The 27,224-nt window shown below is 54.2% G+C and overlaps 1 protein-coding gene across 3 annotated transcripts; it reads right to left on the bottom strand.

Annotated features, from left to right (window-relative positions):
• LOC119093300 (calcium permeable stress-gated cation channel 1) lies at positions 1–27,224 on the bottom strand. 3 transcript variants are annotated; one of them, XM_037216240.1, is made up of 18 exons: positions 27,095–27,224; positions 21,877–22,092; positions 16,998–17,080; positions 13,903–13,941; positions 12,783–12,920; positions 12,065–12,256; positions 11,431–11,619; positions 10,860–11,067; positions 8,764–8,886; positions 8,102–8,244; positions 7,634–7,784; positions 7,159–7,352; positions 6,471–6,659; positions 5,900–6,036; positions 5,352–5,632; positions 4,665–4,785; positions 4,067–4,212; positions 1–374 (listed from the first exon to the last, which is right to left on the bottom strand). In XM_037216240.1, the coding sequence occupies exons 2-18, from the start codon at positions 22,060–22,062 to the stop codon at positions 303–305; spliced, it is 2,592 nt and encodes an 863-aa protein (XP_037072135.1). In that variant the 5' UTR covers positions 22,063–22,092; positions 27,095–27,224; the 3' UTR covers positions 1–302. The 3 variants fall into 3 exon arrangements, with proteins under 3 accessions (XP_037072135.1, XP_037072137.1, XP_037072136.1); XM_037216241.1 differs by lacking the exon at positions 1–374 and adding an exon at positions 1,767–2,995; XM_037216242.1 differs by lacking the exon at positions 13,903–13,941 and having other exon boundaries at positions 2–374.

Below are 27,224 nucleotides of genomic sequence, written 5' to 3'. Positions count from 1 at the left end.
GACGCGCGGCCGGACCGTCACACCTCCTCAGCCACGTGACCGGACCGTCACACTTCAAACGCGTGGCCGGACCGCCACACCTCCTCAGCCGCGTAACCGGACCGTCACACTTCAAACGCATGGCCGGACCGTCACACCGCTTCAGACGCGTGGTCGGACCGTCACATCTCCTCAGCCGCGTGGCCGTACCGTCACACTTCAGACGCGCGGTCGGACCGTCACACCTCAGGCGCGTGGCCGGACCGGCACACCCCGGACGCCCGACCGGACCGTCACATCTCCTCCGTCACGTGACCGGGCCGTCACACCTCGTCGTTGGCGACGTATAGGTCGACTCTGGTCTGCTCGCCGGCCAGCACGGCCACGCTGGGCACCTGCGGGCGACGTCGGCGCGTCAGGACAGACATCCCCCTCGCCGCGAGGTCACGACGCGTGAGAACGGCGGGCGGGCGACGCGCGCTGGACAGCGAGACAGCACGCAGACCATGCTGTCGCCTGAATGGACAATGAAGTCGCCTGACGCACACGACCCCGGTGACGGACGCGCCTCAACAGCGCCTGTTACGAGCCCGGGAGCGAGTTGGTGGTGGAGATCCGCACGCGGCGGGACCACCTCCGAATGTCACACAAATCAGCCTTGATCACTCGAACCAGCGGCTGGAGTACGCAATAGAACACCACCAAAACTGGGAGGCGTTCTCAAGAACAAGAGCCGGATAAACCGGAGGCGGCTCACCTGCAGCTGTGAGGCAGCGTGCCATCGAGGCCGGGGACTCGTCACAACCGCCACAATTCAGGCCATGCGTGTGTGGGCACACGGTGACAGGCAGCGGGCACCGCAGGCGACTGACGCCGCTACCAGCTGGGCAAGCCGAAGCACACCGACCAGCCGCGGCCAACGGCCAGAAACAATAACGCTGCAGTGTTAAAGCGCTGCTCGCAGACATTCGTGCTGACCTCGGCAAACAACCATGCACGGAAGGGAGGCGTGTATTTGGACTCCATTACGAATGCCGTCGAGACCTCAAGTCGCACGAAGCCTCAGCTTGTCTTTGTGGCGCGGAGAAACTAACGCGCAGCATCAATCGGCGTCAGCTTCGGTGGTTGCTAGCCCCACCCTACCACCTAAGCCGCATCCCCAAACGAAGAAACACGCGCCGACCTGCCACTGTATTATGCCGCACAGCAGTACGCGCCCAGGTCGGAGGCTGGCCTGCACATGTAACGATCCCGAACACCTGGAAGTCCCTCGAATTAACTCAACAAGCACCGTGATAAGTCATCCCGCCAGAAGGGAAATCGAGCACGTCACATATAAGCGCGATCCACATCATATCGATACACGGATTTCATGACGTCATAAGTATGTATATCATGCCGATCACACGCTCATAGTATGTATTTCGGCACCAGGCATGGCACGGCTCGAAGCAGGACAGCCAAAATAGGAGCCAGCATTCCAACAAACGGTGGAAAAGGCGCAAAACTTTTGGTGAACGCAACTGCCTCTATATCACAGGTTGTACTACGGAGAGACCCGCACTCAAAACCAGTAGATAACCACCGAAATCCGCGCACTGCCAGCTCTAAGCACCGTTAAGTAGCCGCCCACTTCAAAATAAAGGTCGGTGTCACACGGATTCCTGCATGATCAACGCGAAAGACGGCAGCAGCAAGGTCATGAGCCACACACAGGCGATGACGGCGGTCATGCATCGCTAGTTCAACGTGTACACAGCGGGACAGAAACGGACGAATATCCTCCCTAGCGGCACACAGTTGCCAAGACGAAGCTCCGCTGCGCAAACGCCTGATCTACCGACACGCTGCCGGCTGTGTCGTGGCCGTCACGAGCGCTGACGTGACGGTGTGTAAGGAGCGGTGGCTACCGCCGCCAGGACCGCGCTCGATGTCGAGGTCTACGTCTGGGAAACAGCGTCGCGTGGTGTGAAGCGCGAGAGGGGGGGGGGGGGGGGGCGTCTTTTTAGTAGCTCAGGCAAAACCCAGAGACTATGGCGAATTTAGCGACAAAGGAAAGACGTTCCATGTCTGTCAATGTCAATTAAGATGTTAATGTCATCCGAAGACTACCTTCATTAGCTGGCAAAGGGGGGGGGGGGTGGACCAAGGGTTAGGGTCGAAACGGGATAGACGCGCAGTTAGTCAGGTTTGGAACGCGAGTGTCGGCAAGGAGCGAACCAACGGCCCGTGATCTGTCAACAAGTACCTTATGCTCTCAGTGAGTGCACTACTTCATGCGAAGGAGTGACGGAGGGAGGGTCGCGCCCTGAGTCGCGCGCTCATTTGCCCCCGAGCGCGGCGGGGTCATGATCCGATCAGCCGACCGCTTCTCCCGACAAACGACCTAGAGTCACCACCCTGCGTCTATCCGCCACTTTTCCCGTTGACTACGTTAAATTACTACGGTGGGAGGTGTGCCCGATGTCCCCTTCTCCCCCGGAGGCGGGCCACACTGGCGGGCCGGCCCGTATCCCCAGGGTTACACAGCAGCGCACAGTCGGGTAAGACCGGAGGGTGGTGCGTGGCCAGGGCGCCGAGCGACATTGTCGGGATGTTCCGAAACATCGGCGGAGGCGGCACCCCACGGATCGGCGATCCCGCAATAGAAGTTGCGGCCAACTGTTACAATATGACTCTGGTGAGGAACTCGGTGAACAGGACGGCCCAATCGGCCCTGTGAACCTGCTTTAGACCGTTCACGCGCGCAGACAGACATTCAGACACGCTTTTCTGCACCAGCTCCACAAGCGATACACTCCAGGCTCGCCAGTAACGAATACTGCTCGCTCGCCGCCGGTCAAATGCCTCCGACGCAGGTGAGCGGGTGAGCCCCGACAGACAGAGCCTCCGCGCATCGCTGGCTGTGCGCCCGGCCACTGGCGACCGGCGGCCGGCGACGTTCGGCCGCCGCTCATACCTCCTGGTCGCCGGCCGGCCGCGCCTCCAAGGGCACCTCCTCCGGCGGCGGCTTCTCCTGAAACCCGCGCGCGGTCAGAGCGGGTGGAGCGGCGCCGGTGGGACCGGACGGACGTCGGGGCGGCACCGCTCACTGCGGCCCAGCCGTGCCGGCGCCGCTGAGGCTGCGCCGCTTTCGACGATGTGGGATACTTTTGCACTTACTGGCCCACTAAGAGTGGGCTTATATAAACGTGCATACGAAATGAAATGTACAACATGCGAGGAGCCATAGCAAAAAAAACTCACTTAACCGTCGCCGGACAAGTCTACTTTTCACCTCTGACGGAAGAGGGGCCCCACTGAACCGAAAACTAACTTGTTAGCACTAAACGGCCAGTGGCAATGAATGCATGGCAGAAACGGCATCAAATTAGTGCCCTTAGCATCAGCGTAAGCCACCTTTGATGATCAAACCAGACAACCGGCAACACAGCCAATTTTGTATTTTTCGTCCCAAAAAGATGTGTACTACGACAGCTATGGGAAGGGTGGCATTTAGTCCATAACGCGGTGAATTATGAACTTAAAGAAGCTCATCAATTGGCATATTCGTAGCACGCCATATCAGCCCAAGCGGATACAGTACTGTGTGCGAATATTTCACCCCATTATCTTAAGAGCTTATATGATAAGACTACGAAACAAGCTAATCTGAAGCATTATTAGGAATCTGAACCCGTTGACATGACATCAAGAGTATGACATCATGACGTCAAGAAATAACTCCTGACCTCCGAAGGCAGACCTTATTTTTTGGAACCAGTGGTAAAACGTTAAAAACTCAGCAATTGAACACTAGGCATCATGCATTTAGTGATACTAACGTTATTCCAGGGAAACCTCCAAGAGCCTCTGAAGTCCCCCCGCCCCCTCGTCCGGCGCGGGTTAATGCTGGCGTCAAGACGCTTCCATTCACAAAAAATTCCACGGCAACAACAATCTAACATAAAACACTGAGCGCCAACACAAGATTCAAACAAGCCCTCCAGCCGACTCGGTCCGCATCGCAAGCAAGGCAGCGCACTTTCCCTCAGGCATGACGGAGCCGGCTGTGCGCGGATGCAATGCCATCTGTCGGCCGTCTGACCTGGTTGTAGTTCTGGTACAGCTCGTGCTCGCCGGCGGGCGGCGTGTCGCTGGCCGACGACGGGTCCTGGTTGGAGCCGTACGAGCGGCGCCGAAGCTCGGGCGGACTCCGCGCCGGGCCCGCCGTCGGGTAGGAGTACACGTCGCCTGGGGGCACCGGTCAGGTCAGCGCGCCGAGGGTAGGAGACCAATACCATGGGCCATTTGTGGGGTGGTGGCCTCATAGCCCTTGAAACCCTGATGCAAATAGGACCCAGACATACTAAGATTCGCAACATTACATCTCGCGACGCTACCTCAGAGCTCCCACGCACTAAAACGCCACGCAGTTCAGGGCCAAAAACATATCCAAAATGGAGTAATTTTACATGATCAGGGCCAGGGCACCATGGCATTCCAATGGCGAATGGCTCTCTCCCACGGCGATTTGCAGCACTGGCACACCGCCACAACGCAATGACTTCGGCTAGAACGGCGCCCACCGGCTTATACATCTGTCTTCCATTCTATCGCTTACTAAACGTCTCCCCTACCCTCCTCGGCACGATGCTTCACGCGTCTGCGCGGACCCCCAAACGCGCCGCGCGCGCACTACGGACCTGTGTCCCTGACCCGGACTTGGGGCGCGCGCTGTAGCACAACGGGCACGAACGGACGCTGCGGCGGCGACTCTTCGCCGCTGCTGACACCGCTCTCTTCTGACGGAGTCGGCTCCATGCTCTGGTGAAAGACGGGAGACGGGGGCAGCGTTAGCGGCTCTGGTGGGAGATGAGAGACGGGAGGCAACGTTAACGGCTCCGGTGGGGGACGGGAGACGGGAAAAAGAGTTAGCGGCTCTGGTGGGAGACGAGAGACGGGAGGCAACGTTAGCGACTCTGGTGAAAGACGGGAGACAGGAGACAGCGTTAGCGGCTCTGGTGGGAGACGAGAGACGGGAGGCAACGTTAGTGGCAGGGTAGCGTCGGCGGCCGACACAAACGTAACGTCACGATGCCGTGGTCCGGTAGGACGCAGCCAACAACTTACCAGTAGGATGCTAACAGTCTATTCGGTCGGGTGGTGAGGGATGCAACAAAAACGAGCGTCCTGGGTATTACACCTGCGGCCCGCCTATACAAGGGTGCATAACTAATCAGTGCAAATTTGTATATAAAGTGAAAGATTTTACCCCTAAATCACTGCAAAGCCCGGCACAACTGACTGGACGTAACACAACGTGTCCCCGCTCAGAGCGCAAAACGACGTCCTTAACTCGGCGCCGCCAGACCGGGCGCTCTCCCACGCACCGTGTATCGGATGGGGCTGCACTGCTCGAACCAGTGGAAGAGCACGTGCGAGAGGAAGATGGCCAGCGTGGCGCTGAGGCCGATCAGCGAGTAGATGGCGATGTCGCGCATGCCGCGCCGGATGTACGAGAAGAGGAAGAGGCACAGCTGCGTCAGCACGATCGACAGGATGACGAAGTTAATGGCGGTCACGTGAATGCGCTTCTTGATGCGCGACGCGCCGTAGGCGAAGTACAGGTTGTGCTTGTCGACCAGGTGCTTCAGGATCATGTAGACCAGGCCTGGCGGGGAACGGGCGGGCGGTGAGCGCGATCCGGCCACTCAGCACGGGTCGAACGAAGGGGACGCAGACAGAGGCACAGCACACGTGCTCCTTCCGACAACGATGTGTGATGAAGTTCATCGCGCCTGGCCAACACCGGACCAACGTCGTCCGTCCATCACTACCCGTGGGAATCTCGCCGCGCTCAGACGCGGCAGCGGGGTCCACAGCCCTGCTCTGACCTCCCCAGCGAGGCGGGCGCCGCCGGCGTCTGGACGCCACTCACCGAACGGCGTGATGAGCGGGCAGAGCAGCGAGTACACCACCGTCATGGCGAAGATGAGCAGCACCCAGCCGTACTGGATGCCGAACGGGAACTCCCACAGCACGGCCGCGCGTACGCTGGCGATCTCCGCCTGCGACCTGCCGGGCCGCCAGCACGGCCAGTTAACGGCGGGGCAGCGGCTCCGGCGTACACGGGGGCGAGCTGTTGCGTATGCCGAGTAGGATGGCACCAGGAGGAAGGACAGCCCGTCATTGTCAGCCTTTGTACCGATAGCGGACCTGTCGTTTCCAATAGCATGGGAGGGTCCAGGATACAATAAAAACAATTATTGGCGGAGTTTAGTCCTGGTCCGGACGAGCTCCCCGCCGGCGGCGCAGGCATTTCAAGGTCGCACGGATCTCCTGATAGGGAGGACAGCGCGCATGTCAGGGCTCGCAAGTCAAACTCGCATCCTGCAACAGCACGCGAAAACTCGGCCCGAGCGTCCGGCAGCGGACAACGGCGTCATTAGGGTACACCCACTCCCACGGGCGTACAGCATCTCTGGAAGCGGAAGACGTCGCCGACATACCTGGCCATGCACATGCGCAGGGCGTACACGAACAGCTCGGGGAAGCGGATGATCTCGAGCGCGGTGCCGATGAAGGCCGACGTGATGACGTAGTTGACGAAGAAGGCGCCGTTGTCGGGCAGGAAGACGCACTCCCAGCGGTACGTCTGGTTCTGCGTCTGCACCGCCCACTCGACGAAGGCGCGCGCACTGCCGCACCGGGCGTGGCAACACGTCAGTGGTGGTCAAGGTCGCGGTGGCGAGGTGGAGGGATGGGAGAGACGAAGCAAAAGGACAGATGACGTGGAACATAGAGCAAGTCGTCCAGCGAGGGCGGATGTCCAGCTGGACGGTGTACCGCGGGTTTTACATTGTACACTAGGCTTGGATGGATGCTGGCACCGGTCTCTGCCAGTGCACCACGCAGGACATGTCAGTGACCCAGCCCTCGGCTGACACACCACACCTGACCTCTGTCGACGGTTCAACGCGGACGTTTTGTTCAGAACTCCTACGACAAACGAGCGCAAAGCACAACGCAGCTCATTTCCTCATGACTAGCTTTCTTCTCATCACTAGCTAGCTTCATAACTTTCGTCAAGCGATTCGTCACAATGCTAAAGCACATTTTGTCTCTCCGCACTGCCCACATCAGCACATCACCTCCGAGGGCTGCACATCACACCACCGCGCACACACTGGCGCGTACCTGGTGAGACCGAGCGACGGCAGAATGAGCACCATGAAGAGCAGGAAGATGAAAGTCTTGACCATGACCGAGTAGTTCTCAGAGGAGCGCGTCCAGTGGAAGAGGAAGCGGTCGGAGAAGGCCACCAGCACGGGCATCAGGGCGGCGATCGTCCAGAGCAGCAGCGTCGGCAAGAACTCCGACACCAGCGAGCTCTGTCGCAGAGGGCACGCAGGCCGTCAGGTAGACTGCAACCGTCGCTGGCGAGCTCGGACTCTACCAACGCCTGGCTAACAGACGTGCCTTAACGAAACACGGCTACAGAAAAACAAAACAAACATGAACTGGATTAAACGTGGCCACGCACCCAAGACAAGGGCGTTGAACAACCACTAACAACGTCAATGCAGCCAGAAAAGTTCCCCGTAAATAGCCAGCCGCCAGCCAGGGCGATCAACAGCGCGCAGCCGCCAGCCGGCCCCGGCGTCCGTCTCACCATGGCCTTGACCCGGTCCGTCAGCGACACGACGTCGACCGAGTTGACCACGATCACAGGCGTGGTCATGAAGAACAGCACCAGGAACAGGATGATGTTGATGAAGAACGAGCGGAAGTACCACCAGAAGGACGAGTGGTTCAGGTTTTGCCTGCAACAGACGGAGAGGGAAAGTGATCTTTAGTGACATGAACCGCAACAAAAATAAAACAACACCATTGGCACACACATACATAGAAAAATAGTATAAGATCCGCCAGACAAAGACATACATCTTCTACAGTACATTACGCCCAACAAACACGAACGGCAGCCCACGCAACTCGGGCCCGTCCCTGCCCATCTCAGCAGCCCCGCGCCATGGGCCCCTCACCGCCGCAACAGCCGGCGCGCAGACCCCCCGCCCCACCACATGAGCCGCCGCCGCCCTGCGGCCAGCCGGGCCGCGCTCGGCGGGCGGCCACTGACCAGTAGATGTCCTCGGGCGGCGGCGCCACCTGCACCTGCCAGCGGTACGGCTTGAGCAGGGCGCTCATGCTGGAGGCGGGCGGGTTCTGGCGGCACCGGCAGCCCAGCAGCAGAGCGTGCTCGTTCAGCACGCGGGAGGCCATCTGAGCAGAGGGCGGCGCAGATGAGAGCGGCAGAGTCGCGCCGGGGTCAGGGGTTACGTCGAACAGGGAAACCACCCTCTATTTACGCGACGTAACCATGAGGCCCAGGAACACACGGGCAGGGAGATGTAGAAGGTGACAGGGGGACTGACAAGATTGACCGGGGAATTAAGGACCGAGTTACGTGTGATGAAAATAGGATTGGACCTAGTTACGTTTGGTACAAATATGATAACAGCACAGCAGCACAACACATGCTAGTCAGAACCCTGCCATCTTACTGTGCCTTAAAACTAAAACCGTCGTGGCTGAGAAACAGGTAAGACAGCACATCGCCAGTATCCACTGATTGTCTGATGACCACGAACGTCACAAAAGTACGTTGCAAATTCTATCAACAACACAACTCCACTTCCACCTCACACTGCACCATATCCTGCCAACGTGTCAGCCCCCCCCCCCTGTCTGAACCAAAGTCGGCTCCCCGCCGTGAACGCTCGTCGGGCGTGGGCAGCTCACCTCCTTGCTCCTGAAGGTGATGAAGGCGATGCCGAGCGGCTGGTTGAGGGCGGTGGCCTTCTCGATCTCCACCTGGCGGCTCAGCCTGCTCTCCTCGCGCGAGTAGTGCTGGATGGCGTCCACCTGCGCCCCGCGTCACAGGTCACGGCTTAACGAGGTCAGGCCACGGCTCAGTGAGGTCGGGTCATGGGCCAGAAGGGTCAGGTCACCATCAGCGAGGTCGGGTAACGGGATAACGAGGTCAGATCACAGGCCAGAGGTCAGGTCACGGCCAGTGAGGCCGGGTCACGGGCCAGAGGTCCGGTCACGACTCAGCTAGGTCAGGTAACGGTCAATGAGGTCGGGTCACGGTTCAGCGAGGTTAGGTCACGGGCCAGTGAGGTCAGGCCATGGGCCAAAGAGGCCAGGCAACAGCCCAGTGAGGTCAAGTCACGAGTTGGAGAGGTCAGATCAAGGGTCAGCGAGGTCAGGTCACGGGTAATCAAGATCAGGTCGCGGATCAGTAAGGTCAGGCCAGAGGTCAGTGAGGTCAGGCCACAGGTCAGTAAGGTCAGGTCACGGGCCAGTGAGGTCACGGTCACAGACCAGCCGGGTAACGGCTCAGCCAGGTCACGGTCTAGCGAGGTCACGGTCACAGTCGGATTTCCACAGTAGCCGCCGCGACCCAATGAGGAGCGCCACCAATGATACGCAGGCTGACATACGATGCAAATAAAATGACACGGTGAGCGGGATCGATTAAGTGGATGCACGCAAGTGGCAACTGCTGCAGCTGTGGTTGTAACACCAGCCCGGATTGCGTCAGCAGACAGCTGGCATCACAGCCTACAGCGAACGACTGAATGTTCTACGGCCTGCGGTGGGTTTAAGAAGCCCTCCGAGCATAAAACAGTGTATAATTCAGCGCGAGTGCTAATATGCGGCAAATAAGTTATTAGAGCTTGGCGATCTCCGCGTGAGCATTATTAATGAATCAGCGCTAGGATTTCGTCGCGGTTGCTTACAAACCCGCCATTCGGTACCACGCCAGCCATACAGGCTCAGCACGGTCGCCACGTGAGCGGGCTGGCTGGGGTCGCTGTCGGGCCTATCCAGCCGCCCTCACCTCCTGCGGGGAGGACGGGGGCTGGCCGAGGCGGCCGGGGGCGGAGCAGACGGACCGGGACCGGAGCGGTGCCAGCACCGGCGTGGGGTCGGAGTCGGGAGAGGGTGGGAGCAGTGCCGCTGCCGAGCTGCTCTCGTCAGGAGGCGCGACCAGCTCCTGCGCCGGCCGAGGCGGGTCAGAGGACAGGAGACACAGATGAGGAAACGGTCAACGCGACTTGGCAGGCACGGGTGAAGGACAAGGGCAAGAGGCTGCTGATGAACATCAGGCCTAGACTACGTTCTTGTTTGCAGACTGTAATACACGCTGAAAGCACTTTTGTGATGAGAACGAAGATGGCCAAGTGCATGTCAATAAATATATTTAAGGCATTTGATGATGATTTGGGCTTTGGGGCGCACCGACTTCGTTGGTCATATGGCGCCCATGTTTTTGAAACAGGCCAAGATGATCAACGATTTTTCGGCCTGAATGAGGCCCGTTGATCATTTCCGCTGGTATGAAAAATCCGAAATACGACCACTGGCATGCAGCTAATCGCCAGCGTTCCGATCACAATGTCTACAATCGTGCCAGAGACCCGATATACACTCAGAATGAACTTTTGTCTAAGACGCGACATACGTGACGACTTATGTGATCAAACTATGTGCACAAAATCAAACAAGATGGCAGGATGTTGCTTGGCAACCAACCACAGCGAAGAAACGCGCGACACCTTTGACTAATCTGTCAATTTCGTGCAGAAATCCCAACAGCTGATCGAACTGGAACAATCGAACGCGACAAAAGCAACTCTGTATCCGCCGCAACGCGAGACTGGCGCCATGCCCACGTAGTGCAGGTTCCTTCCAAACGGGTCTCCCACCACAGGCCTCAGCCTCGCCAGAGGACACCAGGCCCCAGCGCGGCCCCGCCAGCCGACGCGGCACGGCCAGATCGGCACTGAGCGCCGGTACACGGCGGCGGCCGCGGCGCCACGCCGAAGTACCTCGACGCAGCCGCAGAGAGAGCAGCAGCAGCAGAAGTGGCCGCAGACGTACGGCCGGATAGCCAGCCGGTCGCCGGTGCTGGCCAGGTACTCGTCGGCGTACAGCCGCGCCTGGAACATGGCGTCCCGCTGCTGGTCCAGCTCCATCAGCCGGCTGATGTTGTAGGAGAACTGGATGTCCTGCAGGCCCACCATCGGGTACGCCTCCCTGCGGCGCACGCGGCAGTGGCGCGGGGTAACGGGACGCGTCAACGACCGACACACAAACACAGAACCCGACAGCAACGGTAGTCATTGTTTGGTTACGCTCACTCGCACGCTTGCCAACGCTTCCACGGATCGGACACTCGAGCAAAGGTCGCCCAGGGGGCTTAATATCTCCTGCGCAACTGACCAGCCAATAGGGTTCCATCGTAAAGGGCAACTCCAACGGTTCACAAACTACCCACAAGCACGGCGCCTTCCTCGAGAGACGCTTTCAACACTCTGAACCTCTCCGTGACAGTCCGTTACGGCCGCCGCGCCCCGGGGCTGCGGGCCGGGGCGCCGCGCCACTGCCATCGCGCCTCACTGGAAGTGCTTGAGCAGGCTGTTGCGGTTGCACGCCTGGCGCGGGATGCTGGTGATCATGAGCGTGCGCGACACGGCCGACGTGTCGTCGCCGCTGATGTTCAGCTGCGACGAGAAGCGGCGCATGATGTACACGCCCAGCGGCAGGAACAGCACCGACAGGCTGACGTGCAGCCACAGCCACGCCGAGCTGGCGGCGACAGGTGGCGGCATGAGACGCACGCGCCGAGTGCCGACTGCCGCGGTCTGGTCAACAAGTGCAGGCGCGGCGGGCCGTCCTTCAAAAGCGCAACACTCGCATCGGGGTTTTCATGATCAGGGTTGCAGCAGTACTGCCGGCGATCGAGGGGCCTATTATTTATATAAATTGGGTTGAGCCCGTCATAGCCCTGCATCAGAGCGGCGTGTCCGCCAGCGCCAATTGCAAAACTTCCCCACAGCCTCAGCACAATGCAAATTCCCGCAGGGCATGTGACATTCAAAATCAAATAGCATCTTTCATAAATTGTAGGCCACACAAATGAACCTACATACGCGTCATGGGCGGAACAAAGCTGTCACGACATGTTCCGTGCGCTTCAACACCGTCCATCAGTTAACGATAGGCCGAAGCCGGCTGCGCGGCGGCCACGTACGATGGGTCGAGGTTGGTAATGGTCGTATGGCCGAAGTCCTTCTCCTTGCCCTCCAGCTTGCCCTGGAAGTTGACGGGCAGCACGATGCCGATGGAGATGAGGGTGACGATGGAGAGGTAGACCATGATGTGCCGCTGGAACGACAGGTACTGCACCGCATCCGAGCCGCACTTGCGCAGGATATCGTCATCCCTGCCGGGCGCAGGCGGGATACGTAAGGTTTCGCGCAGCGCACCTCGTCACTTGGTCCGTGACAGGCCACTGCAGCGGCCAGGTAAGCACCGCGCCTTAGCGGTGTCGGCTGGGAATCGAATCCAAGCCTGCCAAGTACAAATATGGCATTCTTCCCATTAAGCCCCCCAGAGAGTCACTTGCGCAGTTATTATCAACAACGTTCGCCAACCATTCTGATGCCACTGACATAAAATACGGTGTCACAATTCAAAGCGCGGTTGTTGCGTCAGTCACGGAAAGACTTGTGTGAAGAGCAGGCCAAGCGACCACAGGAAGGCACAACCTCAGCAGCTACCACACCGCCCATTCCAAACAAAAGGGAGGAAGTAATGAACATAACCACCGTAGCGCAACATACCAACAGGTGGTAACGGACAGCAAAGACACCGCGCCCGAATGACACCACGCTGAGTGCGGAGCAGCCGCGGGGGGATCAACAGGCGACAGGAGTGACAGCACCCGCACACGCACGCCCACAGCGTACTTGATTTTGAATATAGCGACAATCCAGGAGAAGAAGCCCCGGTCGACCAGGATGCTGGAGTCCATGTTGTGGAAGGACTCGTCGTTCATCCGCAACCGGCCCATGGCCTCCTCGTTGCCGTAGAAGAGTTGCGTCCATCTGCAGGGTGAAGTCTGATCAGCATGGCCCACAATGTGAAAAATCAGGCCTTCACATTTACCCACGAGAAAGGATTAGACGTTTTGTAAGTACACATTTATACTTACGGAGATTTGCAATGAAACGAATTTGTGTACCCTCTCAAGAAAGCACCATTTGACATAGCTTTCAAAAACGAGCTCGTATCGTCAGCAACGAAAAGCCGTCCGCGTTGAAGTACATACATTCGCCATTGTGAAACACTTCCCTTGAAAAAATCATGCCAAAAATGGGCCGTCACCAATGTTTACTTACACAGCACTCGGGAGCCCACCAAAATAACTCCCATTACGACGGCGGCTAGCATGGGGCGTTGACTTGTTTAACACGCGGCGCAGCCACACAGCACCACCACCACACGGCCCGAAAAGGGACGGAAAATGTCCACCACAGCGTAAAGGGACAGGCGGACGTCACTTGCCCCATTTGACCAGACCACCCAGAACCGGCGTGTCTGCCCACACACGACCACGAGCAGGAGGGCAAGCGCGAGACCAGCCGCGCGCCACGAGGTCGCACAGACACGCATTGCCCAGAATCTCCGGCCATTTGCCGCCGGTCAAGAGGGCAGAACTCCGGTCAGATCATGCGTGTCAGTCAGTTTAAAACGGACAGGGTGCGGGAGAAAATACATACAGAGGAGAATGTGGGACGAATGAGCAGAGAAAGAGCGGGAGGGGGGGGGGGGGGGGGCAATTCCAGGCAAAATAAAACGAGAAAGCGACAAATAGCGAGAAGGCGCGAGCACGCAAGAGACCACCCAGCTTCAGGCCCACGTGGTGTCAGACCACCGCCCTGCGCCCAGCTCCTCCACGGCACACCTGGCAGGCACCCCCCCCCCCCCCCACACACACACCGACCGCGCGCGCCCGGAGACCCACAAGTCACCAGGCGGGTCACGTGACAGCAGGCGGCAAGGCGGCCCCGCCCACAAGCTACGTACATGTTGTAGGTGCCCTTGGAGAAGGGGTTAAGTAGCATTCTGTAAACAGCGGCGGGCGCGACGTCAGCGGGTGAGGGGGAGGGGAGGGTAAGGGAGAGGGACGGGGCAAGCCGGTCACATGCGGTGCAGTCGAGTTCGTGCATCATCGACTACGTGAGTCCCACTAAAGCGTGGATGACTGACAGCCACACGCACACGCACGCACACGCAGGTGCGTGACGTCCCGAAGCTCACACGCACACGCGCACGCACACGCACACGCACACGCACGCGCAGGCACACTCACAGGCGGAACGGGCGGGAGGTAATTGGGGGCGGCGGGGCCCGGTTCGGTTGGGCGCAGCTGGGCTGGGCGGCGGACCTGTGCACAGGTGTGATGGGGTGAGCTCACAGAGGTGGACGACAGCCGAGCGGGGACCGAGACATACCGACACGCGCCGACCGCCGTCAAAACAGACCTGTGTGGACCGGCGGGGGGGTGGGGACATCCACTGCGAGTGGTCATGGCACAAAGGGGAAGGGGGTGGGCTGGGGTGAGGGGTGATGGTGGGGGCACGGGTGTGGTGAGGTTGGGTGGAAACATAGCATTTGCAACTAGGGTTGGCATTTTACGTTGCTAAAACTAGTTTCTATCACTTTCTGGCATCCATTGAAATTGGCATTAACTGGCATGCCACTGAAAAGCTGAAACGGTCCAGCCGTCATGAACTTTATTCCCACATCTTTTTTATCATAACTTTATTCCAATATTCCCATATGCGTTATTTCCAATCTATAATTTTATTCCCACCGGCACATTTTCTATCAATTCGAAAGCTAGTTAAGTTTCAAGATTTACATCGGTTTATTTTCGTAGAATAGGTTCAGGGAAAAAGCAAGGGAAATGGCTAAAGCCATCACCAAAATATAAAACAACCAAAACAGAAACGCAGACGTCGCTTCCATATTTGCCACACTATCCTGTAAAAAATGTGAGGGGGAAGGGGGCTAGATCCTTTTTAACTGAATAGATAGCTACGCTCCTGTTCTAAAAAGCAGCAACAGCTCACAAATGCGACAGCAAGATCATAATACATGACGTATGCCTCAACTGGCACAAATATTAGTATTCAAACCCTATACTCTGCACCCAATAACCAAGGTCTGAGGGGTCCGTGACTGCCACTTCGGCAACCAACCGCAATGTGCTCTCCCTGCGACCTGAATTTATCACCCAGTATAGAACACGTGAAACACCATGCCAACAAACTGTTTGGATAATGAGCACGACAATGTCAGCCATATCTCCAAAGGTGTGAGATAATGCATAACCTTCGCTCACAAATGTCACTACCCATTGGCGTTGCGTTTTTGCCAGTGTGGTGGAGAAGGTGGTCTGAAATAAGCCCACCAAGTCAAAGAGACCAAGGGAAGTTCGAAAAATACACCTTACATGTTGGGAGCCTTACATTTCGGTTTACACCATATGTTTGATAGACTTTGCCATCATGCATTTACATCAGGCATGAGTGCAATGCCGGCTTCGGCTTCGGCTTGGCGAGGACACCGTTTTCCTCCAATGACTTAGGGGCTTTGTCGTTATTTCTGTTCACAGCAATCGTGAGCTTACTTCGTAAAAATGTTCTGCCTGCCCTGTCGCCCCAATGTACCACATAGCATAAACGGATGCAACACATACATGGCTGAAAGACAAAACCATCCGGCCGTTCTGATGACCGCGCAACACCTAGCTGTAAGGAACTAATCGTCCGCAATGTTGTGTAAGCAAAAACTAGCACGCCACACGAAGACGACGTCCGAAAAATCATCCACCCATAATGCTAACACCTTGTCTCGATCACTCCGCAAAACCCTCACGACATTTCCCCATCCCATATCATTTCAGCAGACGCGAAAATGTTTTGATTCCACAAAAGAACGCTGTTCACTAGACTTAGGTTTGGCCCCAGCTTCGTCAACCTCAACTGATGATGGGCTTGGCTTCGGTTTCGCCTTTCCCCTAAGTTCAAGGCAACTGAATTTGGCCTCGGTTTCGCGTTTTCAAAATTCGAAGTCATTGGCTTCGTATTCGGGTTTGCGTTTTAAAAATATGAAGCCTCTGGCTTCGGCTTCAATTTCACAGTTTTTCACTTCGCAGCCAACGGCTTCAACGTCGGCTTAATGTCACGGCCTTGAGCTCGGATTCCATTCCGAATCCAGAAGCCCAAAAATCATTGACATATATATATATATATATACACATAATATAGTTACAGTCATATAGATATGTAGATATAAATATATATTGCATTGTTGCCATTACTTACAGTACAATGCAAACATAACGTAAATGTCCGTATCACAAGGCCAAACAAGTTTAAATTGTACAATAACACGTAAGTTGTTGTATATGCTCATGAATCGTGTCTGTTACAGTGCGTGAGAGTAATGAATCCTGGAGGCACACCTGTGGCCCACTGTTACACTCATGCGTTATGTCTGACAGGTCGAAAAGCGGGAGCTGAGGCCGACTGGGGACTGCACTGGTTTTCTTGTAGCCAGGACTTAACGGATATAGTACCACGAGGTTGAAAAAATACATATCGCGTGCCCGTTGCAACGTTCGTCAATATTTTATGCTCTTCTCACTACATCAGCGTAAACATCAGTCCATTCGTTAATTTTTTCATAGTATTCTGAAAAAGTGCACTTCTTGTTCACGAATTTGTTTTTTTTTTTAAATTTCATGTTGTTTCAGTCAACCCAAATAACTTCCGATACCTTGTAACGTCAACGCGCTTTTACCAGCTTCTGCCAGTGTTTGCCACTAATAGTTTCCGCCAGGCGATTTGACGCGGTAAACGGCGGCTTGACGAAACTGCGGTTACCACCAGCCAGCCCAGTCAGCACCGAAGGGCCGGTGTCGGGTCTCCCGCTGACGCTGCTTCGGTGCACCGTCCGGACAGCCCGTGCATCCCGATGCACCGGCCCGCCGTGTGCACAGCGACATAGCTGGTGACGACCACTCCGGTCCAGACACGTGGGCCAGGTGACCCTGCAGCCCCCCCCCCCCCCGTCCGACACACATAGGGCGCCGTCCGGCAGCCGTGACCCACCTGCGCTCGTTCTTGTGCACCAGAGCCAGTCGGCCGTAGTTCCAGGCGCTCTTACGCAGCAGGGAGAATAGCAGGATCAGGCCCTGGAGACAACGAAGGGCGCGATTACAGGTGGCGGTGGGGGGCGCGCACCGCTGGCTCAGGTGCGGAACAACACCACAAATGGGCGTCGTCGTCAAACGGCACCGTTTTAGGTGCGGGACAACACCACACATCGACGCGGTTGTCGAACGACACCGTTTTAGGCGTGAAACAACACAACACATCGACGCGGTTGCCAAACGACACCGTTTTAGGCGCGGAACAACACCACACATCGACGCGGTTGTCGAACGACACCGTTTTAGGCGCGAAACAACACCACACATCGACGCGGTTGTCGAACGACGCCGTTTCAGATAATGACGGTACAGATCAAGACTGTTTGCCCGCTTTGCTGCGGGAGCGAGGGATGGCGATTGCCACTAGTGTGCAGACAAAGGCTAGGCGCACATTTTTAAAGCGCTGTCTTGCCGCAAAACAAAATTCGAAAACCATTCCCCATGCTCCAGTGACCCCGGATGGCCAATAGCACGGCCTATTTCAATATGATTTATGAGCTTGAGGGCCACAAAATCAGCCTACGAATTAGCACCTGCCATCCTGGTCACATCGACCGACCCGGTCGATATGATCCCCATTGACCCACCCGACCATGCAGCCCGACCAAACGAGGCGCCGATGCGCCCAACTGACGTGGCCCGGTACCGCGCATTGCACGGCGAAAATGCCATTCGATGCGCAAGGCGCGCGGAAAATCGCAATGTGTTCCCGGGAGGTACTGATCGCCGGGGCGCACAAAATGTTCCCACCAACTTAGCCTGGAAAGCTTCCAGTGGCCAGTTTTCGTGCAATCACAGAGCGCGGAACAAATGGGGTCGCCTCTGGAACCTCAAACGGCGGCTAAAGAGCACATCTTGCCATAAGCACGACAGAAAACTAAGAACAAAAATACATAAGAACGAACAGAAACAGCACAAGGGTAACTACGCGCTTCAGTAACTACTACAGCACCTTTAATACGCCCTCGGGTAGGGTGGGCATCAATCTGGCCTTATCCCGCTGAGGTTTCGCCAGTACAACTCGCGAATGACGCAGAAAACCGCGCCAGACTTTGTCTAGGTACAAACAATTTAACAGACGATGTTTTTGTATAAAACGGTGCCTGTACCTTATAAAGTCGCTGGCCTGTGGCAGGTAAAAGTCATGCCATGGTTGTCAGCGAACGCAATTCCTCGGTAGTCTTGCAACCTGATGTGAAAACTGAGTGTAAGCGGAAGTCATACAATATGAGATGGCTTTTAAGTCAATCAAACGATTTGAATTAGGATTAAGACTAATTTCGTTGCACTTAGGCAAAGTATAAAGGTTAGGCCAAGGCCAGAGCCAAACCGCTCTTTCAATGGAAAACTGCTCTTAGGGTAGAGGTAGTTTTCAACGATCATTTCGATATCGTTGGTCACAAGAACGTCATCCGATTCCTATTTGAAATTCGTGGAGGTCAAAGGAAGTTACTGACCTAAACTGACATTGGACAACTTTTTGCTTTCAGAAACATGTCGCCTGAGATAGCTCTTGACCTTGGTTGTAGCTTCAAATATCAAAATAACCTCGAAGAGCTTTGGCCATTTTCAGCTTTTTAAGGCCAAGTATAGCCACTGATCTGATCTGAGCACAAATCACATTTTTACTGCAACATGCACCGAGGTCAAAGCTGGCTGAGTGAGGAGGTTTTAGGGCACTTCGAAACGTATCTCGAGTATCTCGCGTATGTAACCCGAAAGTCACGACCCAGGGACTACACAATTTGATAAAAATGAGTTCATATACAACTCTGCGTGCTTGTGAGTTTGGTGCGTCCATCTCTCTTGATTCTGAGATCTCAGGATGAGCAAACTGCCCCCTCCCCTCCCACCCGGGCGCTTCACAAGATTTAACCGGCCATCCCTCTCGTGTGTTAATGATGTTTTGTGGAAGGAGACAAGCAGCAATGTGCATTGCGAGCAACAGCAGTGAAACATCAATTGTCCCACCCTTCTCGCGTATTACGGTTTTGTGGAGAGAGACAAGCAATAATGTGCATTGCGATCAACAGCAAGTAAACATAAAATGTCGCGACAAAAAGCCGCCCCATTCCAAAGTCACATTTTGATATATCCTCCACAACATCAATTTAACGATCAACGATCTTAGTTTACGAACAGAGAATGACTCATTTATGACAGGCTGAATGCGACATGATGGGGATAGCCTACAATGTTTATGGAACTTATAAACATCAGGATCTAATGCAATCAGACGTTAACCAACGGCCGATCAACGCTCGTTCATGTCGATTTCTACGGCGCTAATCGCTGTTTTCTTACTTGTTTCTCACATGGCCACGACCGGACTTGGCACCTAGACAGGCCAAAGACCAACCTAAGATGAGGCTTAGTACGCACGTTATATATTTATCGGTAAACCGCGTCTTTCATTTCTAACGCTATATGTATGTTTGAAAACTATATTTTGTTCGCGGTACAGTACGTGAACAGCGACATTTTCACATTGTGGGTATTATGTTTTTGTTTTGCGCTCCAAAACGCGGCGCAATTTCAGAATGTTTATCGTTCAACAAAGAGTAAAAAGCAGATTCTGTCAGTCTGGTGAAACTCGGCATGATGTCCCATTTAGATTTTGTCGCCGGGTCCATTCGATCGGACCGCACGTCAAACACGCACGTAACGTCATGCCGAGCCAACACCATCAGGGCCATTACGAAAACACCCACAGTGCTCCACCCCTGCACAGCAACGGTGGGTGGTGACCCCCTGTAAGCTCTCAGACAGCACTGCGAAACTCGACAGAAAGCCGACTCCACCGGAAGCACGCACCGTCTGCAGAGACAGGCGCGATCGGGTTCATTTGGAGACGCGCACGGACTATCTTCAAACCCGCCCGATGAAATGCGAGCCCATCCCCGCAGACTCACACGAGGCCAGCCGGCGCCGGACACGCGGCCGGTACTGGCTCAGCGCTCACAGCTGCAGCGAGATACGGTGCGGCGCAGCGGTGTTCGGCTGACCTCTCGTTGGGCGGCGCCCGACCGCGCAGTCGAAACCAATCGAAGACCTTTCATACACAACAGCTCTTTCGGAGCAGAATTACCCAGTTGGCAACCCTCTTAACCCGGCATGGACCGGCGGAGGGGGGGGGGGGGGGGGGTAAAATATGCCCCACCGTCCAACATTCGCGATAATTAAAAATTGCCTCGATATCGTTGCAAATTTGTTAGAAGCTGTCACTCACTTCGCCTTGTGCCAAAATAATAAGCATGCTACCATAACAGATCAAGCGTGACGCACGTCACAATGCTGCCGTGTTTGACTGATTTTCCAAAAGCGCATAGTCGAAGACAAACTGTCACGGGAGTCGCACGAAAGAACGCATTTTATATCTGTCAACAGGAAATGTGAACCAATTAGTCCATCATTCATAGATCTTGTCCATGAATTGTCATTGACAAAAAGCACAATCAATATTTTTTGGCCCCAAGACCCAAAATTATGAAAACAAGAAAAGGTGTCCCACATACAACTATGAAGGATGCCTGTACCAGACTTCAAACAATTTTCCGGAACAATGACTAGGTTACTGCTTGAAATGCATCACAGAGCACGTTGCCCGAGCCCAGGTCGGCCCGCGCACACGGCGGCGGGCGGCGGGGCTCAAGTCTGCCGCGGCGGCACGATGACGGGGTGGCTGAGGCCGCTTATCAGTTTCACAAGCAAACCGACGACCACGTGACTGGCGGTGGGGTTGGAGGGTACCAGACTGCGCTGTCGGCAGGACTGCACCGTCGAAAACAACGCGAAAAGTCGATCCAACCGCTTACTCACCGCCGGGGTCATCCAGTTGATCATGACCTGGGACGGCTTATGAACAAGCGCTCACGTGTCTGATGCCCTAAATTGCGGCTAAGCTCTCCCATTTCGCGTTTACATGGCTCGAATATGACGGAAATAAATAGACCGGAATAGACACATAGACCACGGCTTCAGGTCTCATGTGCACGGCACGTGACCTCGGCTCTACGCCTTGGCTCTAGGTGCGGCGCGCAACAGTCGACACCTTCCTTTGTAGCACGTTTGATCACGGCGCGATGATTTCATACCATGAGATACGCTTCTAAATAAACTGCGTTGTGGGAGCGGTAAAATGTCGCAAAGTAACATTTTAATAATTCGACCGTGGCCTGTGAGCCCGTGATATCACACACTTCAACTTAAGTTTTTGTGTGGTCTTAGACCACACACTACGGCGCCATTGACTGCAATTCGAATTTTTGAATTCGGCCCCGCCCTTCTTGAGATCAGTAGGGAAGGGGGGGGGGATCAAATTTGCGCCCATTCACAGTGGTGAGCGGGAGCCCGATGACATTTCTTCCGCAGGGTCGGATACTTACTACTATACTACTCGGATACTACCATACTCGGATACTCGGATACTCGGATACTACCAATCGAAATCCGGGCTTTTCCGGAGCATTTCGAGCAAACCGGTATGCTAATAAAATCGTACGCGTCTGATGTAACAAGAAGTGAGAAGTAAGAAACAGATGGGAGATTCCCTTCAATAGGTTAATCGGGGGCAAAATACTCCCGCCAGGACGACACTTTTCGATCGCATGAATCCCGAGGGTCTTTCACGAGCTGGGCTCGCGGACGATTTCGCCCCGAAATGGTACAGCGCGGGTCGGTGCACGGCGATCCACGCCAACCTCACCTCCCGCCCTCGTCTCGTCTGGCATCTTAAGCCCACCATACGCTCCGGCCCTGCGCGCGCTCTGTTCACCCACCAGCCAGCCGAGGACGTTGGCGCCCAGGTTGAGCGGCACGCCCTCGTAGCCGCCGTAGATCATGAAGGTGGTGTTGTGCCGGATGTACTGGTTGCAGGTGATGTTGTTGCTGAGCCAGTCGGCGGGCGCCGCCGTCACGTTGTCCGTGACGAGGTCGAGCTCCGGGGAGGCGGTGGCGGCGGCCATGGCCGGCGGGCGCGGGCCGAACGACGACCCCTGGCGGCGGCGGACCGCGGCGTGAGAATCGGGCGGGGGGGGGGGGGGGGGGTCTGGGGCGGTGCACACCGGCACATCGACACTCGTGACCAATGTACAGTGGAAACATAACGCCGCGCTCTAGCCGGGGGATCACGAACGTGTAGCCGACCGGAATAAATAAAAGCGGCCTATGAAAAAAACGCCAGCCCTTAAAATTTTGACTCTGGCTTGCATCAAAATGCGCTAGCTTTGCACTCCCAAAACCGTTGCGGCGAGAACGTGGCCCCTTCACTCTCAGGGTTCAGTGTCGACAGTTCTGTTCTAGCGCGGAGCAAACAGCGCCAGCAAAGGAGCAGCGCGACTAGATGCCTTCCGACGGCCAATGGGAACAGATGCGAGATAAGCGAACGCGCTCAGGAATGTGGATATACAGTGCGTGACAAGGGTACACAGGAGGCCCGCAGAATACGCAGCGTTCGGGCAAGGACGTAATGCAGACCATCGCAGCCACGGCTGCACAACTGCCACACGTCATAAGCACCATCATCACAGGACAGCACGTACGCTGTCAAGTCAGCCGCCGCTCTGTGCACGGCCCGGCGCGGACAAGGGTCACCAAATGCAGTGGAACGAGCAGCGGCTCCGCCACAGTTGTAGCGCGTCGCCACCATTGCACTCGGACCGCGCACGACGCGCCGCGACCCGTCCCCGGCGTGCGGACCACGACGGCCGGCGCCGCCCCGTCAGGAGTCATAAACATCTGCCGCCAGCCGTCACCGGTCGGCCGCTCGAGTCCGGCGTCACGGCGTCACGGCGTCACTGGGACGCGGCCCGCCGCCCGCCCGTCACCGCAGGTCACGGCCGGGCCCTGCGGCCGGCACGTCACGCTCGAGGGAGGGGGCGACCCAGACCTTCAGCCAGCGAGCCCGCCTGTCACGCTGCCGGGCTGCGTCGCTGACACTGCGCCGCTGACGTGGCAGCGCCGGCCGTATCTAAAATGCGGTGCGTTTTATGGCGTGGCGGACGGCTGCCTGTGGAATACTGGGATATCGTGCGGGCGTCCAGATAACGACGGACCCGTCGGAAACTGCAGCTAGGTCTTAAACAGCTACTCCCAATCTGACGTCACCTGGTAGTTGTTAGCACGAGAATGTCGGCTCAGTGGCGAATAAAAATTACAACGCGCTGACGTTTGCCGAAATATCACATCGCACTCTTTGTCATCCCCAGATTTCCCAAATCTCACATCGCCAACTTGCGATGCTCTGAACGCGATTGTCATGGATAGGTCATTGGGAACACTGACCACGTGGCCAGTTCACCATATGTTTTGCTCGTTCTTCTGTGATGCCATGCCCTTTTGTATCACCTCCGCATTGATACCTACCATTGGTATGTACATACATACATACAAACATATACAAGTTGCATTGATATATCCATTGCTCCTGAACAACAGCTAGTGGGGCATACAAAGTAAATGACGGGGACGAACTGTTAAAAACATGATACAGACCAAGAGCTCCTTTTCACCGGCTGCCAAAAACATAGACAGTTGAATGGAGGGAAATGCATTACACCAAGGGAACAGGACAAAAAATACATCATCGACCGCGCCCACCTCTGCCGTGGCCTCTCCCAAATCGAGTGGTTGTGAGTGAAATCTACAACATGCGGTCTGACCAGCAGCGGCCCAGCTTAACACACCCAGGTGGTAACAGCTCGAGGTCTGCCGCCTGACCAACACGAAAAACAATGTGACACAATGGGGATTAGCCACCGGCCAACGACAATAGTTTCACCACATGCGGTGGCGCATATTGCTGGTGCCACCTGGTATGTTGGTGTCACCCGTTCCTAATTTCATATTCGATGAAGTAAAAAAAAAAAAAATATCAGGGAGCTACACAAATGTCAGTTACAGCCTCTAGCTGCACCAGTTTTTACAGCTAAAGGTTAGGGTCAGGACAGGACCTGCAATTGGACTCTACCTGGTGTGGTCAAACTGCGTTTTTGTCACCTTATGTAGCACATCTGGAGTAGATGATGCAGCCAGGTGATCTGGTTTGATTCAGATTATGACACGACTTATTTCCAAAGTGGCAATGAAAGTTCACCTGAGTTCACACCTTGACCTACCATGACCTTAAACAACTTAACTTCAGCCTTCAGATATGATGATGCACATGCAGAATTTCAATTGAGATTGCTGGGTGAATACAACTGCCAGGACTGATGGGCTGGAGTATTTCAAATTGAGATAGTGCAACCTAATTATGATACACCACATGGAGAAAACAAAAGGGGGAACAGGAAACTGAACCAAATGACAATGAAAAACAATTATAAGATTCAATAATTTTTCCATGAAGTCATGTTTTACAAAGTTACACACAAATTACAAAGTGGCAGGCAGACCTCCTTCCAAACTTGGTCACCTCTACTGTATTTTTACTGTCTTTTGTATTTAGACAAGAATAAAGCTTCATTTCATGCTCTTATTATGCTAGCCATGACTTATGAAGAGCCTTTATGAACCAATTTGGTGATTTGGAAGAACATGACATGATATAAGTTTTAGAGATAGCAATAGATAGCTCCTTGCTCTATTCTTGTAATAAGGTCTATTATGCACATGGGCATGCTTGATAACAGACAACAGTCTGCTGTTGTCAAACAAAGACATTTTCCTAGCAAAGGCTATGGCAACATGTCAACCAGCTAAAGTAAGCCTCAGTCATTTAAGATAGTACCTGGATTTTCAAGAGTTAAAATGTAAGGAAATGTATGTAAAAATGTAGCATGAGGATATAGAATCCATACCAATGCATAAGTGAATGGACACTGAAAGCAACACCACAACTTGGGAGCTAAGCTGCAGGTGGTTCAGGACTATTTCAATGGTGTGTGACAAACCATTTTGTCCTGACAAAGTGGTCAGTTATGAACAAGATCATATGTAGGTTCAGCTATGACTAATGCATTGTGATAAAATGGATTGATTTTTCTTTAAAGCATTGAAAGCACACCATTCATTGGTGTCCTTAGCTTCCAGCAAAGAAATAACACATCACAGAACATGTCATGCCTGAACTGGGCTTTGTTTCTTTCATTTGTTTGTCTACCTGGTCTGTATTGGGCTGGCTAACTGTATCCCTCACTAAGACAGTGTTTCAATAATCAGGTACTTGGTGACAGGAAATCAACATCTTTCATTCTACCTTACACCTGCTGCTGCAATGACATTGCTATCTGTTGCAATGTTGTCTGTATCTTTACTGCTATCTGTCTGTATTTGTTATTGCAAATGCTATCTTGCACTCTGGACCTGATTTTTGGGACTGTTAAATGTTCTGATGTCTCCAGACATATTGGCAGTGACACTACCGAGATGGGGTCATAGTAGGTAGCCTGTTATTACCATACTTATTTACCTATATCACCACTTTCATTTACCTGTGAGGAGTTCATTTATTCTGCAGCTTTCAATATTTCAGACAACACATAAATCCTTGGATACAAATGATTTCAAAATATAATATTTACATTCATGAATAAACATGTTAAGAACATTTCAAAACAATATCATATGAACTGGTTCATACCAGCTATTTCAACCAAGGCCATCACGTCTCATAACCATCTATTGGCTTCAACCCACAAACCCTGGCTGTCAGTTAAGTTGGTAAGATACATTTGCCCCTAAAGCGGACATATACAGATGGGTGGATGAGCTTATTACAGAGTTGAAGAAATATCAACTTGTGATCTGTTTTGCCTATGCAATGCCACAGGGATAATGTTGTACCCTTCCAGAGGTAGAGAGCTGCTGCTCTCTCCAAATTTCATAAACTATAAACCTGTCTCAGAGCTCGCTCTCAAGTCTAAGGATTCCTGTCCTGCAAGTGGGAAGTTGGAAAAATCAATCTATCAGCAAGTCATACCAACATTGACAGGTAACATTTGGGACAAAGCAATATGGCCCAGCAGACCAATATATGCATGACATATTTAAGTTTTACTGACACCTGTACTGGTTGGGGTTGAAAGCTGGGTCGGTACACACCTGGGTGTCTGGTACCCGTCGATGCATCATGCATGTTATCTTAAATTGCTTGCCTGCTTTTTTGAGGATTCACTTCCTTTCAACATCTCACTGCTACCTGATCACCAATTCCATGGTTCAGGAGAAGGATGCTGCTCTCTTAAATAATCCAGCAGCACCAACTGTGGGTGCTAGAGCAGGGCCATTGTTTGACTCAACTAAAACAGTGAAGGTAGTGAGTGCCAGGCCAAAATGGGACCAACCCATTCCAGAACAGCCATGCTATGGCAGCATAGGTACTGCATGTAGGTGTAATCATGCAGTGTGCACATGCCTCCACAGTCTGTCTTGTAAAAAGCCTGATGACACAGCAATCTGATCACTGAATAGGCCATCTTGGGTTTGAGGCTGCGTTAGGGCTACCTGCAACAAGCTTTGCTTAGCAAATAAAACAACCTGCTTCAGTAAGAACTGATTATCTGCAAAGAACCAATCCACAGTGTGTTTTGGTTGCATGATGTCAACACCCTGTGCCTGGAGCATGAGCATGGCAAACAAACCAGGCCAAACTTAAGTGAATTTCGAACAATTGTTGTTTAACATAGTAAAATGTTTTTTGCCTGTGGTCACCTTAGTATCACCAAAACACCTTAAAATATTGGCTATCTATGGGCTAAAACTGGTGGCGTCCATATGCTGAACTAAGGCTCTCAGACTGACTGTGGAATTGTTGCGGGAACGCCCCTGCTATGCCGGCCATGTTCGGCGCAATGTAAGTAATTTGCAGTCTCGAGTACATGCAGATCAAGGTTCACACACTGGCGGATGCTATAGGCTGTTGCACACTTCATTAGCTTGTGACGGCTGGGTTTACAGACACATCAACAACCGTTTTCAGCGCCGTCTGTTCCACACGGCTCGGGAAAGATTAGGTAACCCTGCCACCTACAAGACACTGCCAGGTTAAATACTTACTTAAGTAGAAGGTTGGTGTAACAGTCGTGGGACTGGGCACCTTGATACTCTCCCAGCAGGCAACAAGCCGTTCAGGAAGGGGTAATTTAATCCGACCCCCGAAGTCCACAACCTCGCCACACGTCACCCC

The sequence above is a fragment of the Pollicipes pollicipes genome, unplaced genomic scaffold, assembly GCF_011947565.3.
Source record: "Pollicipes pollicipes isolate AB1234 unplaced genomic scaffold, Ppol_2.1 Scaffold_4002;HRSCAF=4701_pilon_pilon_pilon, whole genome shotgun sequence".
Classification (NCBI taxonomy): domain Eukaryota; kingdom Metazoa; phylum Arthropoda; class Thecostraca; order Pollicipedomorpha; family Pollicipedidae; genus Pollicipes; species Pollicipes pollicipes.
Note: the sequence above shows the minus strand (reverse complement) of the source record. Positions and strands in the feature narration are given on the sequence as shown.

What these genes read in the sequence shown, in the direction of transcription:
- LOC119093300 (XM_037216240.1), bottom strand. Translation starts at nt 22,062, where the DNA reads ATGGCCGCCGCCACCGCCTCCCCGGAGCTCGACCTCGTCACGGACAAC. An exon ending in CGGACCGGGTCAAGGCCATG is followed by an intron (nt 7,353 to 7,633) that starts GTGAGACGGACG and finishes CCTCTGCGACAG; the next exon opens with AGCTCGCTGGTGTCGGAGTT. An exon ending in GCAGCCCCATCCGATACACG is followed by an intron (nt 4,786 to 5,351) that starts GTGCGTGGGAGA and finishes GTCTTTCACCAG; the next exon opens with AGCATGGAGCCGACTCCGTC.